The sequence below is a fragment of the Schistocerca serialis genome, chromosome 4 (assembly GCF_023864345.2).
Source record: "Schistocerca serialis cubense isolate TAMUIC-IGC-003099 chromosome 4, iqSchSeri2.2, whole genome shotgun sequence".
Classification (NCBI taxonomy): domain Eukaryota; kingdom Metazoa; phylum Arthropoda; class Insecta; order Orthoptera; family Acrididae; genus Schistocerca; species Schistocerca serialis.
In genome coordinates, this window is record NC_064641.1 from 433,006,483 (window position 1) to 433,025,198 (window position 18,716).

An 18,716-nucleotide genomic window follows, 5' to 3' on the forward strand; every position below is an offset into this window, starting at 1 on the left:
TGCTTAGCCATTTTGCACTTCCTGTCGATCTCATTTTTGAGACGTTTGTATTCCTTTTCGCTTGCTTCATTTACTGCATTTTTATATTTTCTCCTTTCATCAATTAAATTCAATATTTCTTCTATTAACCAAGGGTTTCTACTAGCCCTCGTCTTTTTACCTATTTGGTCCTCTGCTGCCTTACTATTTCATCCCTCAAAGCTACCCATTCTTCTTCTACTGTATTTCTTTCCCCCATTTCTGTCAATTGTTCCCTTATGCTCTCCCTGAAACTCTGTTCAACCTCTGACTCTTTCAGTTTATCCAGGTCCCATCTCCTTAAATTCCTACCTTCTTCCAGTTTCTTCAGTTTTAATCTACAGTTTATAACCAATAGATTGTTGTCAGAGTCCACATCTGCCCCTCGAAATGTCTTACAATTTAAAACCTGCTTCCTAAATCTCTGTCTTACCATTATATAATCTATCTGATACCTTTTAGTATCTCCAGGGTTCTTCCATGTATCAATAATCTTATCTCATCAGCAGCACCGAAAGGACGATAGTAACGTAGTGGAGAGTTTGTGAAACTTTCGTAATTGGTTACTAAAGTTTAGTTCTCAACAGCTAAATTCACACATTAGACGACCGGTGGATGAGTGCCCTATTGAAAATTTTTCCGATTCAGTAGTTAACACCTAAAATAGCACAGTTGCAAACAGTGAACAGTAAGTAACAAACATAAATTTACTGATATCGAGTACAGATATCTCGCCTTGAACTTGTACACAAATCCATTTCTTAATCTTATCAGGCTGTCTGCGAGCTACAGTCGCGGTCCCTCACCTGCCGACGCGTTCGCCACGAGGTGGTAGGACACGGCGACGCCGCCAGCACTCTGCCCCTGCAGTGTTACCAATTGCGGGTCCCCGCCGAACCTGTCGATGTTCTGCTGCACCCACAGCAGGGCCTGCCGCTGGTCCTTGAGCCCAGCATTGCCAGGCACCACGGAGTCTTCGGTGCTCAGAAAACCTGCACGACAGACAAGATACACACGTTGTTGACGCTTTTGTTGGACAGCTGGCGAATGCTTCCCAGTTGCATCCGAAATTCGCCGTTCTAACTAATATATTCGTGAATTTAATGCTTGGAATTAATTTACCCAAATTTCAGATCACTGGATATATCTGAACATGCCACAAAATTTTGGTCGTTTGGATACTTTTGAACATGGTGCCAGTTCATGTAAATGCATATCGTTTAGATTCCTTTAAACACGACGCTCCCTGAAAGATTCCGACGTAGCAGGTGTGGTAAATCTGAAGAGGGAGTGTTCTTAAATATTGATTCTGAAGCCTTTACTTTACAGCAGTTTCGAAAAGGCATCACGATTTTTATATAGCACATTGGTGGTTTGAAGTAAGGAGAGCTTCCTTGGCTGTCGGTAATGTTCCAGGAACATAACATCAGGGTATGCCTTCCAGAGGAATACATATATTTAGTGCAGAAGTATCTTCGATCCTGATAACAATATATAATGAAGATGATGATGATGTTTGGCTTGTGGGGCGCTCAATTGCGCGGTCATCAGCGCTCGCAAAAAGACATTTTTACACATTTCAATATAGCCACGTCCACGAATGATGATCATGATAATGAAATGAAGTGGATAACACAAACAGCCAGCCCCGGGCAGAGAAAATGCCCAACCCGGCCGGGAATTGAACCCGGGACGCCGTATACGAAAGCAGCAACGCTAGCCACTAGGCCACGAGCTGCAGACTGATGACAATTCTTCAAAATAGTGGGCGCCCTGTTAGCATAGCACCAAATGTATGCAGCGAACAAAATGCAAAAGGTAAGAGGGACAATTCTTCTTGTTGAGAATGCGTTACTCTACTGGTTACCACGTCACACGGCAGTATGTGGAGCCGAAGAGGCAGACCAAACTGCCATAGGGATCTGCAGACACCAGAACGTGACGCAGTCCACTATTCCCCTGCATTTCTCACTCCTGAATCAGTGAACCTTGCGAAGGTGCAAGGAGGAGTAGCTGGCAGTGAGGAATAACAAAACGCAGTCGGGGAAGCACACCACCCAGCTGCAGGGGACTCCTTGTCGGTCACTGTGCTCCTCCTCCGAATAGGACAGTCCCCACTGAAAAATGAAATCATACTCCGGCGAGAAGTTCTCTCAGTTTGTCACTGCCTTGGCGTGCAAATCACTGTACGCCACATTTTAACCGAGTTCATTTCACATTATCACGAGAGTGAAGACGCTGGTTCAGGTGGAGGTCCGTCGTGTTAGCTGACTGTGAGAGAAGTGCAATAAAGCTTTTAAAACTTTATGAAATATCTTGCTTAACCTTTTATGTTAGATGTTTTCAGTTCAATGATCAATCGCCCACATTAATTTCTCCAGTACTTTAGAGCTTAACTACTGAACTTCCCTTTCTCCCAAATTTTTAGAACTTATACAAAAATGATTTTAGTACTTCTAATCTTGTGTGTGTGTGTGTGTGTGTGTGCGTGTGTGTGTGTGTGTGTATGTGTGTGTGTGTCTATGTGTGTGCAAATGAATTTTATACAATTATATCACTGTTTATTTAACAGGTAGATGTATGCACAAGCAAACATATGCCTAGCATCATATTTTGCAACCCTGGGAACACTAAACATAGAGTTTCCGCCAGATGATATCGATGAGCCAATTTCTGTACAGGAAACCTGACCTCTCATACACCTTAGATTGTAAGACACTGGAGTCGCATTCGAGAGAACTGCGGTTCGGTTCTCTCTTAAATCCGGATTTAAACTTTCCGCGATTTCTTTTAATTGCTTAAGTTAAAAACCAGGAAGACACCTTCGAAAAAGACGCATCTCCAATTTCCCTCCAGGAGGTCTCCAATTTCAACTTGAGACACAGCTCTGCTGACTTCGCCATGGACAGAATGTTATGCCCTAATGGTGCCCTCTTTTCTCTTCATATATGGCTGTAAATTCAGCTGTGGTTTACCTGTCCACATTCAGAAGTTTCGGAAAATTTAAAAATAAAGAAGCAGGTCACTATCAAACTTTCAAGGAGTGAAGCTGAAATGCCGATGCTGATTAACTATAAATTACAGAAGGTGGTACAATACACCAGTCAATCTATTGTAACGACAATTACATAGAGCAAGTTGACTACATAATGCAGTACTTAAAGGGGCACTGGAATGCAATTTTAGGCGAAGGAGTAGAGGAAAAGGTTACAAGAGAACATACGCTTGACACAAGGAATGAGAGAGGAAAAAAGACTAACTGAGTTCTGAAATAAATTTCAGCTAATAACAGCGAATACTCTGTTTAAGAATCACAAGAGGAGGCCGGTCATACAGAGATTCATGAATCAGATAATGGATTTTAAAGAGAAGTCCGAAGCGTGTATGGACTCAAACCACAATGTCGTACTGATGAAGAGTAGGCTATAGTTTAAGAGATTAGTCAGGAAGAATCAATGCGCAAAGAAGCGGGATACGGAAGTACTAAGGAATGACGAGATATACTTAAAGTACTCTGAGGCTATAGATCAATAAAGAATATCCTAATAGGCACTACAGTTTAAGATTAATGGACATCACTAGGAAGGATAATCACGGAAGTCTGAAATAAAAAGGTGTCGACTATGAAGCTGTGGATAACAGAGAAATACTTGAGCGATCAAAGAAGAAAGTACAACAGTGTTCAGAGAAATTCTGGAATACACAAATACCAGTCGCTAAAGAATGAAATAAATAGGAGTTGCAGGGGCTGGACGGAATGGCTGCATGAAAAATGTAAAGAAATCGAGAAAGAATTGGTTATCGGAAGACCTGACTCAAGATATAGCGAGAGTGGTAACATCGAGAGTGCCAAAGGAATTCCCCAGTTAAATGCACAGGAGAGGGCGGATAGGTGGGAAGAGTACATGAAGGCTTGTATGAGAGGAAAGAATTGTCAGATGTGGCAGAAGAAGAAACGGGAATCGATATAAAACAGATAGGGGATCAGGGGATCCAGTATTAGAATCAGAATTTAAGAGAGCTTTGGAGGACTTAAAATTAAATAAGGCGGGATAGATAACATACCATCAGAATTTCTAAAATTATAGGAGGAACTACCAACAAAACGACTATTCACGTTGATGTGTAGAATGTGAGACTGGCGACATACCATCTGACTTTCGGAAAAATATCAAATGGTTCAAATGGCTCTGAGCACTATGGGACTTAAGATCTGTGGTCATCAGTCCCCTAGAACTTAGAACTACTTAAACCTAACCAGCCTAAGCACATCACACACATCCATGCCCGAGGCAGGATTCGAACCTGCGAACGTAGCAGTCGCGCGGTTCCGGACTGAGCGCCTAGAACCGCTAGACCACCGCGGCCGGCGGAAAAATATCATCCACACAATTCGGAAGACTGCAAGAGCCGACAAGTGCGAGATATATCATAGAATTAGCTTAACAGCTCATTTATCTAAGTTACTTACAAGAATAATATACATAAGAATGGAAAAGAAAAATGAAGATGTGTTAGATGATGATCAATCTGGCTTTAGGAAAGGTAAAGGCACCATAGAGGTAGTTATGACGTTGCGGATGATAATAGAAGCCAAATTAAAGAAAAATCAACACACGTTCATAGAATTTGTCGACCGGGAAAAGCGTTCGACGACACAGAATGGTCCAAGATGTTCGAAATTCTGAGAAAAGTAGCGAGAGACGGGCAGCATACAACATTTTCAAGAGCCGAGAGGGAATAATAAGAGTGAACGACCAAGAACGAAGTGCTCGGATTAAAAAGGGTGTAAGACAGGAATTAATCTTTCGCCCCTATCGTTCAATCTCTACATCAAAGAAGCAGTGATGGAAACAAAAGAAAGGTTCAGGAGGGAAATAAAATTCCAGGCTAAAGGATATCAATGATACGATTCGCTAATTACATTGCTATCCTCAGTGAAAGTGAGGAAGAATTACAGGATCTGCTGAATGGAATGAACAGTCTAATGAATACGGAAAATGGACTGAGAGTAAATCGAAGAAAGACGAAGTAATGAGAAGTAGCAGAAATGAGAACTGCGAGAAACTTAACATTAGGGCTGATGGCTGTGAAGCAAAATAACCACCGATGGACGTAGCAATGAAGACACAGAAAGCAGACTAGCACTTGCAAAAGGGGCATTCCTGGTCACGAGTAGTCTAGCAGTATCAAATACATTTAAGGAAGAAATTTCTGAGACTGTACGTTTGCAGCACAGAATTGTATGGTAGTGAAAAATGAACTTTGGGAAAACCCGTACAGAGGAGAATCGAAGCATTTAAGGTGTGGCGCTAGAGACGAATGTTGAAAATTAGGTGGTCTGATAAGGTAAGCAATGAGGAGGTTTTGCACAGAATCGGAGAGGAAGGGAATACGTGGAAAACACTGACAAGGAGAAGGGGCAGGATGATAGGACATCTGTTAAGACATCAGTGAATGACATCCATGGTACTAGAGGGAACTGTAGAAGGCAAAAACTGTAGAGTAAGACCGAGATTGTATTACATCCAGCAAATAATTGAGGATGCGCTACTCACGGATGGGGACGTCGGCACAGGAGAGGAATTCGAGGCAGACTTCATGTAATCAGTCAGAAGACTGATGACTCAAAAAAGAGAAAGAAAAGAAAAAACAGCGTGTTAGGTGCAGAAGGGTGTACGTTTCGTTACGTCGCCTGTTCAGTGGGGAGAATGGTCGTATTACCGAGTGGGCCAAGTCGGTAGTTGATGGTGACCAGGATGACGCCGTAGGAGACGAGAAAGTCAGGTCCGTGCTCCTGGTCAGAGCCGCTGCCGGCGGAAAATCCTCCGCCATGCACCCAGAAGAGCACGGGCAGCCCTGCACCCTCTTGCGGGACGCCCGGCACGTACACGTTCAGGTAGAGGCAGTCCTCCGAGCCGCCGCTAGATTGCACACAGTCGCTGCCGTACTGGGTGGCATTCCGAATACCCTCCCAACTAGGTGGACGCTGTGGAGCCTGGAACAACACAGCCAGTCTGAGTAATATTAACCGCAGCAGTACTTTCATTCATCTTTCCATGGCTTATACTATGACATTGGTCATGACATGGTAATACAATCTCCCCTTCCTCCTCCAAAAAAAAACTAAATATTATGGAGAGATATTCACATATATTCAAAATGGTTCAAATGGCTCTGAGCACTATGGGACTCAACTGCTGAGGTCATTAGTCCCCTAGAACTTAGAACTAGTTAAACCTAACTAACCTAAGGACATCACGAACATCCATGCCCGAGGCAGGATTCGAACCTGCGACCGTAGCGGTCTTGCGGTTCCAGACTGCAGCGCCTTTAACCGCACGGCCACTTCGGCCGGCTCACATATATTCTGACAAGATCTGGACAGAGTAGTGACCTTATAGTAGGAACCATCCCGGCATTGGCCTGCAGTACTACGAGGGAAGTCGGGACTGTCGTAGGAAGACTGGAGCCTCCATACTTCCAAATAGCAGACCAGTCTGCTTAAAACAGGGCAGCCTCGTTCGGCTTACCCTATTTCATAATGTTGCCCTGTTTACAAATTCCATCAAACATGTTATTTCATAGTGTGAAAACTTGATGCTACACTCTTCAATACTTTAAGTTCCTGCAACTAGGCCTACACTCAGCAGTACACTTGAACAAGAAACAGCACTTCTGTAACGTATAAGGATTTCATGTTCTTTTTACAGACGAACATTCGCAGGAATTACTGTACGAATGTCTCTACGACAGATACTGTTGTTCACACTCTTTATGTTCATACTGTACGAAAGAAGCTGAAATCCGTGGGCACTTCCCTAATACACATTTCTTATAAGTGGCAGTCAAATTAAAACGAGACAGGTGGAAAAAACTGAGTAAACCGTTTATTGAAACTTCCTGGCAGATTAAGAATGTGTGCCGAACCGAATGCTTTATGTTAGCGCACACTCCGCTGCAGAGTGAAAATTTCATTATGGAAACCGTTTATTGTTTCCAAAGTAGTCACCATAAATTTTAATACATTTTTCCCACAGTGAGACAACACAGTCAAAGCCTTCATGGGTAAATATATGTTAGTGGTGGTCTGTGGAACCATGATTGTACCCAGGATTGCAACTCTTCGTCCGAAGCAACCGACGGCTAAACGAATGTCTTTCTTCTCGGCTCCAAAAACATGGGAGAGATCGGTGCTGTACGGAAGATGTGTAAGGGCTGCACTACTAAACTTTTACAACTTAGTCGAAACTTATGGGCCCGCTCATATGTTGCCAGTGTTGCATATTACGATTTGTGCAAAGCTTTTACATTGGAGTCTTTGTGTCATAGTTACCGCATTTGCCTCGATATTCAATAAAATTTGAGACAGAAAGATTTATTTCCAGCTTCAGTATTGTATTTGGCCAGTGTTTGTGCTATTTCTACGAGATTCATGGAAGAGTCTTAAAGCAAAGTACAGTTTGCACCAAAGAGCTTTCGCAAACCGCAATTAGCTTGTATTGATTATTATACTTCGATATAAATACGCCGAATGCGAATAACTCACGATATGCGGGAAATCCCAGTTGGAATCCGGGTCCGGCACAAATTATCATATGTCACCAATAGGTAGTACGTTTGTACCTAACAAAAGCGAAGCCAAATTATTTGCATTGAGCGAATTTATTTCCAATAATAACAGGGGGCTGACTACCGTCAACAGAGACATACTACCATATATTAATTGTTTACCTGTTCTGCATTGTAGTGAAACAACATTTATATATTCGTCTCTCACGGAATGCAGCTTAGTAAATGAATTATTGTTATTGTTTTAGCTCTCAACACGCTGTACACTAATTTAGTGGTGTTTTTAATAGTGCTAAAACACCAAGAGCTCGATGAACGTCACTGTAGAAATAGAACCATGGACATGAATTATGTGCTATGTATTTCTAGTACGAAATTGTTCTTTAGCAAGACAAGTTCTTCTTTGACAGTACTTGTCAACTGGTTAATTTCAGTTTGCACTACATGAACAAAGTGGTTTGGAAGTGATACGTCAGTATGCTGCTGAATATGGTCGAACTGGAATTCTAAAGTTAAACTTTATCACAAACTAATTAATGGAAAAACCTGTGTTTCTGTTGGTTACTTTCATTAGTGTTTCAAAAAATTTTGTACGCATCATTGACTTACCTTTCGGCTGTTTCAGTGATATCCTCGTTTGTGCCGCTTATATGCCAGATTATCACTGGCATCGAGTAATACTGCTATTCATAATTCAGAGCTCACCTGGAATCGCAGTACCCCAAGAGGGGGCTCAGCATACGGTATTCCTAAGAAAGCTGTATATGTTGTGTTGTAGAGGCTTGTGGCTGTTTGTCCAAGCAGTGTACCTTGCTCTACGGTCACCAAGATTTCTTCTCCCTAATGAAATAAGTAAATGCATTATTATTCAGTTCAACACAAAACGTCAATTAATATAAGTCTTATAATTTAATTAACAATACCTGAGTGCCTTCCTCCTCCTAAACATTCTTCCTATATAATTATTTCTGCAAATTTCTGCTCTTTGCATTGGCAAGGTTTACCCATCCCTAAATTTACGCAGCAAATGGCAGTTCATTTGCCAGATTTGTTTCCCTAGCGGTCATTAGCATTTCCTTATGAACTAGAAACGCACCTTTCTGTGCCTGGTTGTCCTCTACGTACACTAGTGCAGAAGTCTTATGCATGATCAGGAAAGTAGAGTACACTTACAGAATCGGTTGTACATGTGGTTGTAGAAGAAGAAAATGACTGTTGGTAAAGCATCTCGTCTATGAGAGCGACATCAAGACTTAATTTAATATGGTCTTCTGAAACTTAATAATCGTATTTCACAGAAATGTAAAGCTATTTTCCAAACGTACATCCTCTTTATGAGACGATTCAAGTCCGCAGCTCGTGGTCGTGCGGTAGCGTTCTCGCTTCCCACGCCCGGGTTCCCGGCTTCGATTCCCGGCGGGGTCAGGGATTTTCTCTGCCTCGTGGTGACTGGGTGTTGTGTGCTGTCCTTAGGTTAGTTAGGTTTAAGTAGTTGTAAGTTCTAGGGGACTGATGACCGTAGATATAAAGTCCCATAGTGCTCAGAGCCATTTGAGACGATTCAAGAGCTTTGTCGACTGTCGATCTCATCCCTGTAAAACAATTTCGTATAGGTCCCAAAAAGAGGTCATATTTGCAGGTGAATGTGTTGCGATTACATCTCTGATTTGCCGTGTAACGCTTAAATTCAACCTCCCTAACCACTGTGGTGGATATCTTCACCCACGGTGAATTCATCCATCACAGCAGCTCGATGCGAATTAACATTATAGTCCATGAAGATGATTGGTCCAAATGCATCTGAAAGGGTTGCACATTTGTTTCTTGTGCTTTATCTCGATATCTCTGAACGGCGATACTTCCCCAAACACCAAAACATTTGAGCGGTCACTTGCTTTTCAGTCTCCGATACACAGTTGCTGGCAGCGAAACTTTACACATATTAATGGGTTTCGTCATAAAATTAAGCTCAGGTATCGGTCGTGTTGTACCTTAGGTTTGGTCGACGTTGTACTGGCCAAAGATGATGAGCTGCATTTCCTCGGAATGTTTCCCGACGCTTTCGGGCTATGCTTTATTGTACATCAAGGATTCTGAGACTGTTATTTGTGTTGAAGAGGTTTAAAAGCATTGTCATATTTAACAGGGGTTAAATGACGTCAGTGTGGCATTGCGCTTTAAGTATCACAAAGGGACTACGCTATCAACAAAAGTGAAAAACCGATTGAGTCATAATGAGCCTAATTCGATGGTTTCTTTTATCCAGTTATCATGTGTGCTACTGTAATGCTTTCTTTACTATACACAGAGCAAAATTTTGTTAGTGGTTAAATGTTGGTGTCCTTTTACAGGGATTCCTCACTTCTTTTCTTCCTGTTCTCCTTTTCTCCACTTTACTCTCAACCTCCGAATACTATTGGATACATTCCATTTACGAAATATTTTTTACAGTTTGGGTCCACTGAAATTATTAACCGATAAAGGCTTATGTGTAACATTTTCGTAAATGCTCAGGCAGACAACCTGTTTAAGGCTAATGTAATCTAAAGTTAAACGTTTGCGTACAAACTGATGTGATGTACTAGTGCAGCCACTAGATATCTCCCTGGGGACAGTGGAAGGAACATACGATTTTTTAGTAAGGCAACAACAGTTTAGATTATACATTGTTATGGTAAAGAAATTACCGATCATTCTCCAAATTAATCTTAATATTATTATTTTTTAACGAATGAAAATTCTTTAGTGCCGCATTAGCTATAGAATATGGTATCTTGATTAGGGAACACAACGGGTTTCACACCATTATAAACTGATTTTCAGGTGATGATAACTTTTCACTTCATTAGGTTAAAGAGATTGTATGCTGTCCCAACGTTCAAGTCGTAAATCGAATAACTGCGTAACTTCTTAAATGGTTTATCACTGAATAGCTGTAATTGCAGTTTATACTCCGTAAGGTGAAAGCTAAAAGTGTCAGAATTCATGCTCCGGTGAAGTACCAAAGCTGTGTTATAATAAACTGAAGGTCTAAAAATTAACTCCCTACTAAATGTAGTCGTAAAATGTAGTCCACATTTAGAACAGGAGTCGAATTGGCACAAACAACATCTCCACAAGGTCAATAAAACCGTAGTTCATGTACATCACCGATACTAAGACGAGACCGTGGTGAAGTACTATGAAATTTTTAATCTGTCATGCAGTGATAGAGTCCTGCATCAGGCTACTGAAAGTCCATATTGTGTGGTATTCATTACAGAGGACTGTTGTGACAGGAGCACTGTAGAGGAGGAAATTGACAGTTTATAGGCGACCTACATTATTTATGGTTTTAACCACCTCACAGTGATCCTGTATGTGGTAAATGTGCTCCTCTTTCAATATGGTCTGCATTTTAGGACTACGTTTACAAATAGTCAAGTTGTTAGACCCTGACTCTATCATAACACAGCCTTGGCACCTTAAAGGAGTGATCTCAACTTAAAGCTATGCTTTATTGTACATCAGCGATACTGAGGCTGTGGCCTACGTCGAAGCAGTTTAAAGGTTGTAAGGGGTTCACCACCCTGTTGGAGGAAATGTAATTTCGATGTATTGCTCACTTCTCTGACCTGCAACTGTATTGCAGCAAAGATATTTTCTGTCGCCGCAGCGCGTGAGCAATATATCGAAATTACATTTGCTCCAGCAGGGTGGTGAACCCCTAGCAAATGTAATTTCGTTGTATTGCTCACGCGCTGCCTGCGACAGAAAATATCTTTGCTGAAATATTGTCGCAGGTCAGAGCAGTCTCTTCACTTGTTGCAGTCGCTCGCTGCTACAGTGCAGTTGTAGGCTGTCGCTGGTGCAGCGCAGTTCAAGGCCATGTATTGTAAGGTAAATTATATTATTTTTATTGGCATGTGCGTAGTTAAGTCACTTGTCTGAGATGTTAATATGAATTTGTGTCAGCCCTTTTGTGATTCATCAGCACCAGTTGACCCAGATTTGTAATATTCAATTTTTCATATAATGGATTGTAGATCTGTAGCAATAATGTAAATGATATTCAAAATATAATTTTTACCAGCCAACAAAAAAAGGAATAATTTTGCCTTAAGTCATTAACAGGCCCGATCCAGTCATTTATTTAAATTTAAGTAAAATGCCAATAAAAATAATAAAATTTACCTTACAATACATGGCTACGAACTGCGCTGCACCAGCGACAGAATACAGCAGCACTGTTGCAGTGAGCGACTGCAACTCCCGCCGAGACTGCTCTGACCTGCGACTCTATTGCAGCAAAGATATTATCTGTCGCAGGTTGCTTGTGAGCAATACATCGAAATTGCGGTAGCTCCAGCAGGATGGTGAACCTCTTACAAGGTCTTATCCTACTTTATGGAGTCCAAATGATGGCAGTGTGTTGTATCATAAAGGAAGTACACTCTCAATAAAAATAAAAACACAGTTCAGTCGTTACGAGCCTATTTCGAAGCTTTTCTTTATCTCGTTATCACGTGTTTCTATACTGCTTTCTTTCCTGCACACAGAGCCAAATTTTGTTATTGAATAAATATTGGTGCCGGCCGGGGTGGCCGAGCGGTTCTAGTCTCTACAGTCTGGAACCGCGCGACCGCTACGGTCGCAGGTTCGAATCCTGCCTCGGGCATGGATGTGTGTGATGTCCTTAGGTTAGTTAGGTTTAAGTAGTTCTAAGTTCTAGGGGACTGATGACCTCAGATGTTAAGTTCCATAGTGCTCAGAGCCATTAAATATTGGTGATGTTTTACAGGGATCCCTCACACCTTTTCTTGCTGTTCTCTTTTTTTCCACCTAACTTTTAATCTCTGAAGACCTTACAGCAATAAATTCCGATTTTCCACATTCGATGATTAACCTTTTGAGAAGTTACGCAATTAATCGGTTTACATATTGAACGTTGAGACATCGTACATTCTCTCTAGCTTTATCAAGTGAAAAGTCTTTCATCTGGAGACGCCCTCATAATGACGTGAAGCCGGTTACGTTGCCTAATAAAGGAACCTGTATGCAGCTAATGTGGTCTTGGAGAACATTCGCTTGTTTTCAAAATTTTTTAAGAGTTTTCTAATATTATTTTGGAAAATTTTTGGAAAATTCTTCACAATAATAATGGAAGGTGGTGTTGACCTAATTGAAGACGTAAGCTTTCATGGGCGGAATTGTCACAGTTAATAAATGTCCCACGCTATGATGTGATCGAATGGATTTCACTTTAAAGCCAAGCGTTCCGTCTCCATCTGTGGAGGAGGTTTTCAGGAGAGACCACAGCTTCTTTCAATGTCTGATTCACACTGTGTCTCGCTACTGACCGTAGCTAAATTCCGCTTCCGCGTGGTTCCGCGCAGTGGCATGACGTCCCTTGTTTGAATACCAGAGCGCAATTGGCCTTTGTCACTGCCGTCGTCCGCTGTAGCTATCACCCCAAAGTGGAAGACTGGTACACATATTCTTCAGCACCGGAATTCAGATGTCATTCAGTTTCACCCTCTTCTCTTTCCATCCCCCTCTTCCTTTCCATCAACAGGTGATCTGTAAATCTCACCTCTTCTACTACTGCCCTTGAGCTCTTCTAGTCGCTTTATGACCATTCTTTTTGTAGTACCGAAGTACACCTCACCTCCGGTTCTAAAAGATTTTTCCTATGCTGTTAGAAACGCCCTTAATAAAAGGCAGGAAAACTTTTGATTTCACCGTTGCTTGAGTATAACTATGATTTCTACAAGATGGTCATAACACTCTATTTGCCTTAGAGAACGAATAACCATTCTTGAGCGTTGTAATTGTTAGATGTTTTAATCCTGCGTCAAGCAGCTCTGGTTTGCAGATTTTCCTTGCTCTATCCGCCAAATGTTTTTATGGTGCGTCGCTTTTCTCGTGTTGGTGTTTCGACAGGTAACGCTCTGTGCTTTTGTTTTCGGTAAATCGTGTGACCCAAGCTACCAACTTATTTCGTGAAAACAAGAACATCAACGAAATTTAATCTTCCGCCTGCCTCTTTCTCCATGGTAAAATGAGTCTTCGCATTGATAATGTTGAGATGTTTTTGAAAACGCCACAGTTCCTCCCTGTCATGCAGCCACATATCGGAACCAGATATTCGATTCTTTTTTCGCAGTTTCAAATGCCTGCTCCTCGAATTTTGTCATAAAGAATTTCTCGATAAGTGTGAATAAGGAGCTGCCCATAGCGACATCATCGGTCTGTTCACAGAACTCATCGCTCCACTTGAAATACATGATTGTGAGGCAAAAGTTTGCAATATCGGGAAGCAAAATCCGGTTCCGCTGTTGTAAAACTTCACTGAGTGAAACCATAGTGGACGTTAGGAAAAACTGAGAACCAGAGCTGCTTGACTCAAAATTAAAACGTCTCACAAGTGAATTGCTCAAGTATGGTTATTCGTTCGCTGAGGTAAGAAAAGGGTTAAGACCACTGCGCAGAAATCGTAGTGATGCTCAAGCGCCAGCAAAGTCGAATGTTTTCCTGCCTTTCGTTAAGGTCGTTACTGACCACACAGGAAAAGATCTTGCAAACGCAGGACTTCGCGATTACCTACAAACTCACCCGGAAGATACATAAGATCACCTAAAATCGGCCAAAGATGCTCACCAGCTGGTGTAAAAAGCAGAAACTTAACTGAAACTTAACTGAAGCGAACTTCAAACATGTGTCGTCATTCCTTAGTAAAAATGGTTCAAATGGCTCTGAGCACTATGGGACTTAACATCTCTGGTCATCAGTCCCCTAGAACTTAGAACTACTTAAACCTAACTAACCTAAGGACATCACACACACCCATGCCCGAGGCAGGATTCGAACCTGCGACCGTAGCAGTCGCGCGGTTCTGGACTGAGCGCCTGAACCGCTAGACCACCGCGGCCGGCATTCCTTAGTACTTCTGTATTTGACTTTCTCGCATGTGATTCTTTCAGATAGCACGCAAATAACTGGAATATATCAATACAGCATTTGAGAGTGACAGTACTTAGCAGCTTCCAACATATTTTATACATAAGTTCAAATTGAGGCAGTCATCCCTCCGAGACCCGAGGTTGAGAGTACTTCTTTGCCATAACACCCGTGGTCTATGCATAGTGTCTTTGACTAGTAATGGGCACGTTTTGCGTCTCGAGTTCTAACCCAGACACTGCTCAAGTTTTCAGTAAAAATCACCGGCAATGCCGGTCGAAGAATTCCGGCGTCAGAAGTCAACCTTGTTCTGCCAGTCGCCTTTTCAATGAGGTCGGAGAAGTGGATAGAGCTTCAAGGCACTCTCTTGCCTTTAGGGTGGGACACTACCATTAAAAGGCTGAAGAATGGACAATGATCATGGGCATGAGAATGCAGATTACAATGGAAAGCAATGCATTGAAGGCACATAGCGTGTTCCCACAGGACATGAGGTATGTAACTGAAAAAAATTGTCTTGATGATCTCTCAATTGGCCAAAGATTCCGGATTAGACGAATATTTAGGATCTCTGGGAGGGAACTGCCAATGGGGAGGTGACCATGAGAAAAAGATGGACTAACCAACGCCAGGATAACAGATTACTAGACAGAGCATGGAATATCACAAGTCAGAAAATATTAACAAAGTAAAAATACCTGGAAAGAGATATGGGTAGGCTTAATGTAGGTGTGGTGGGGATCAATGAACTGAAATAGGACGAAACTAAGGATTTGCAGTCAGACGAATATGGGATAATATCAACGGCAGCAGAAAATGGTATAACAGGTGAGGACTCATTATGAATACAGACATGAGGCAAAGAGTGAACTGCTGTGAATAACTCAGTGAGAGGGTCATTATTATACAAAGACCAACATCAAATAGAGATGGGGGATCCACTCGTGAACTGATTCATAGAGTTTAATCTTTCAAAGGAGTGAACAATCAGTGATTCAGAAAAAAGAACGGTAGCTCCAAACGTTTCCCACAGCAGAGAGAGAGAGAGAGAGAGAGAGAGAGAGAGAGAGAGTCGGTGCAGATCAGTGGGGACTCTGCTGGTCAGAGCGCACTGCACGCCATACAACACAGCCAGCGCCGGCCTCTGCCCTGCATCTGCCTTGGCTGCCTGCATTGTGCAGAGCTCCATTGGATTTTGTGTTTCACATATGCCGTGCCATCTCTGTGCTTCCTCTGCCGCGTGCAGTGTCTGGCGCACCTTAACTTAGCATCGCACTCCATCGGCGATCGTTTCAGTCGCACACCCTGCCCTCTGGGCAGTTGACGCGAGCAACAGGACAGAGAGCTTCCTAGCCGAGAACATAAGAACTACTTGCAACAACCTGCTCGCAAGAGAACAGACGATTTGTCTCGGAGCGGGTGACTGGTGGCCGTTCACCGCTCCCCCCACCCTCGGAACTCGCCCGCTCAACACTCACCCCACCGTTCTCGACTCTAGCCAGAGCGTTGAGCAAAGCAACTCAGGAGTCACTCTGGTCTCTGCGGTCTTAACTCATGCAGTTATACAGCTCGCGGCTCGACCTGCTTGACTCAGCGCCTCTGCATCGGAGTTCGTCTCTACTGGGTATGGTTCTTCATAGTAATACCGGTATGTATATTACATTTGTTTTTATTTTATTTTTATTTGTTTAAATTGATCAGATTAGGTTCCTGACAACTCCTCTTACTATAGGATTTTTTATTATGGACACCCGAATTTACGCTTTAATTTCGAGCAAACCAATAAACATATTGCAAAGTGTGATGCCCCAATATTTTCCTTGTTTTATTCTGCGTAAGGCTATATGCAGCACTTTGGTCTTACAGTCAAATTTATATATTTTTTTCATATTGTAGTACGGATTTTGCGATTTTAGTTGTCTTCGGAAGGAAACGTTCACTTTAAAAATATATGCCTTGTGATGTATTTGTACGAGGTTAATGAAATTTTAATACATTGTAGCCAAATATATTGCTAATGTAAATCTCAAGTTACAACATTTTCCGATCACCAAAAAAAAGTTGTTATTATTTTCGTAAAGTAAAGGGAAGCAGTGGTTGGGAAGGGAGTAAGACAGGGTTGTAGCCTCTCCCCGATGTTGTTCAAACTGTATATTGAGCAAGCAGTAAAGGAAACAAAAGAAAAATTCGGAGTAGGTATTAAAACCCATGGAGAAGAAATAAAAACTTTGAGGTTCGCCGATGACATTGTAATTCTGTAAGAGACAGCAAAGGACTTGGAAGAGCAGTTGAATGGAATGGACAGTGTCTTGAAAGGAGGACATAACATGAACATCAACAAAGGCAAAACGAGGATAATGGAATGTAGTCGAAATAAGTCGGGTGATGCTGAGGGAATTAGATTAGGAAATGAGACACTTAAAGCAGTAAAGGAGTTTTGCAATTTGGGGAGCAAAGTAACTGATGGTGGACGAAGTAGAGAGGATATAAAATGTAGACTGGCAATGGCAAGGAAAGCGTTTCTGAAGAAGAGAAATTTGTTAACATCGAGTATAGTTTTAAGTTTCAGGAAGTCATTTCTGAAAGTATTTGTATGGAGTGTAGCCTTTATGGAAGTGAAACATGGACGATAAATAGTTTGGACAAGAAGAAAATAGAAGCTTTTGAAATGTGGTGCCACAGAAGAATGCAGAAGATTAGATGGGTAGATCACATAACTAATGAGGAAGTACTGAATAGGATTGGGGAGAAGAGGAGCTTGTGGCACAACTTGACCAGAAGACGGGATCGGTTGGTAGGACATGTTCTGAGGCATCAAGGGATCACCAATTTAGTATTGGAGGGCAGCGTGGAGGGTAAAAATCGTAGAGGGACACCAAGAGATGAATACACTAAGCAGATTCAGAAGGATGTAGGCTGCAGTAGGTACTGGGAGATGAAGAAGCTTGCACAGGATAGAGTAGCATGCAGAGCTGCATCAAACCAGTCTCAGGACTGAAGACCACAACAACAACAACTTTTTTTTATCACAGGATAAATATATAACAGAAATCGTGGGTTCGTTTTGAAGGTCTCTTTCGTGGTAGTAAGAAGCTGTAACCATTGCATGGGGCATGGATTTTATACAGAGTGATATTTGATAGTGGTTGTGTGCGTGTTTGACCGTGCAGTTAGCAGTGTCCAGCGGAGCGCAGCGTTGTCACGTACCGTTTCCTACCCCCGGCGGCTGGGAAAGACAGCCACAGACAAAGCAAGCTCACAGGCGTTAATACCTTCCGCGCTGTCACTGTTACGCCTGAGCGCGGCAACGTAGCAACTGACTTCCCTACCGCACGCACTATTAAACTCACGGTCAAACACGCTCACTATCGTTATCCAATATCACTCTGTATAAAATCCGTATCCCACTGTATGGTCACAGTGGTTGCAGCTTCTTACAACCATGAAAGAGACCTTCAAAACAAACCCACGCTTGCAGTTATATATTTATCCTGTGATGAGAAAAATTTAGTTTACGAAAATAAAGAACTTCTTTTGGGTGATCGGAAAATGTTTAAACTTGAGATTTCCATTAACAATATATTTGGCTATAACATATTAAAATTTCATTAACCTGGAACAAATACATCGCGAGCTGTATATTTTTAAAGGGAATGTTTCCTTCTGAAGACGCCTAAAATCGCAAAATCTGTATTACAATATGAAAAATGTATATAAATTTGACTTTAAGACCAAACTGCTGCATACAGCCTTACGCAGTATAAAACAAGGAAAATATTGTTGTACACATTTTGCAATACATTCATAGTTTCGTTCGTAATTAAAGCGTATACTCAAGTGTCCATAATAAAAAATCGGATAGTAGATTGGCCAGGTCAGGGAACTATAAAACTTAGTACATCACAGCTACTTAACAAATATATTATAACATATGTCTTCTTTATGCATGTACTAGGCATTATTATCTTAGGCCACTTTTAGTAGAAAGGATCATACTCTAATGGAAACGAGTATTTCTGCTGCGTTGTCCAGGCAAGAGCCTTTAGGTCTAAGGAAGTAACGAGCAGTAGTTATAGCGTAGTATTGTGTCAATAATGAACTTGATTGTTTGGACTGTGATGCCATCCTGTACAGAAGATGTTCACCTGATATAAATGATCGATTTATCGATAGTGTTTCCAGCTTAA

At 41.8% G+C, this 18,716-nt stretch overlaps 1 protein-coding gene across 1 annotated transcript in view; it reads right to left on the reverse strand.

Moving 5' to 3' along the window:
• LOC126474518 (venom carboxylesterase-6-like) overlaps positions 1-18,716 on the reverse strand; it is a 105,084-nt gene that overhangs the window by 59,090 nt on the left and 27,278 nt on the right. Inside the window, exons 2-3 of the mRNA XM_050101990.1 lie at positions 5,743-6,016; positions 825-1,010 (exon numbers count right to left, since the gene is read on the reverse strand). Coding sequence (XP_049957947.1) covers positions 825-1,010; positions 5,743-6,016 — 460 coding nt within the window. The remainder of the gene's footprint in view (positions 1-824; positions 1,011-5,742; positions 6,017-18,716) is intronic.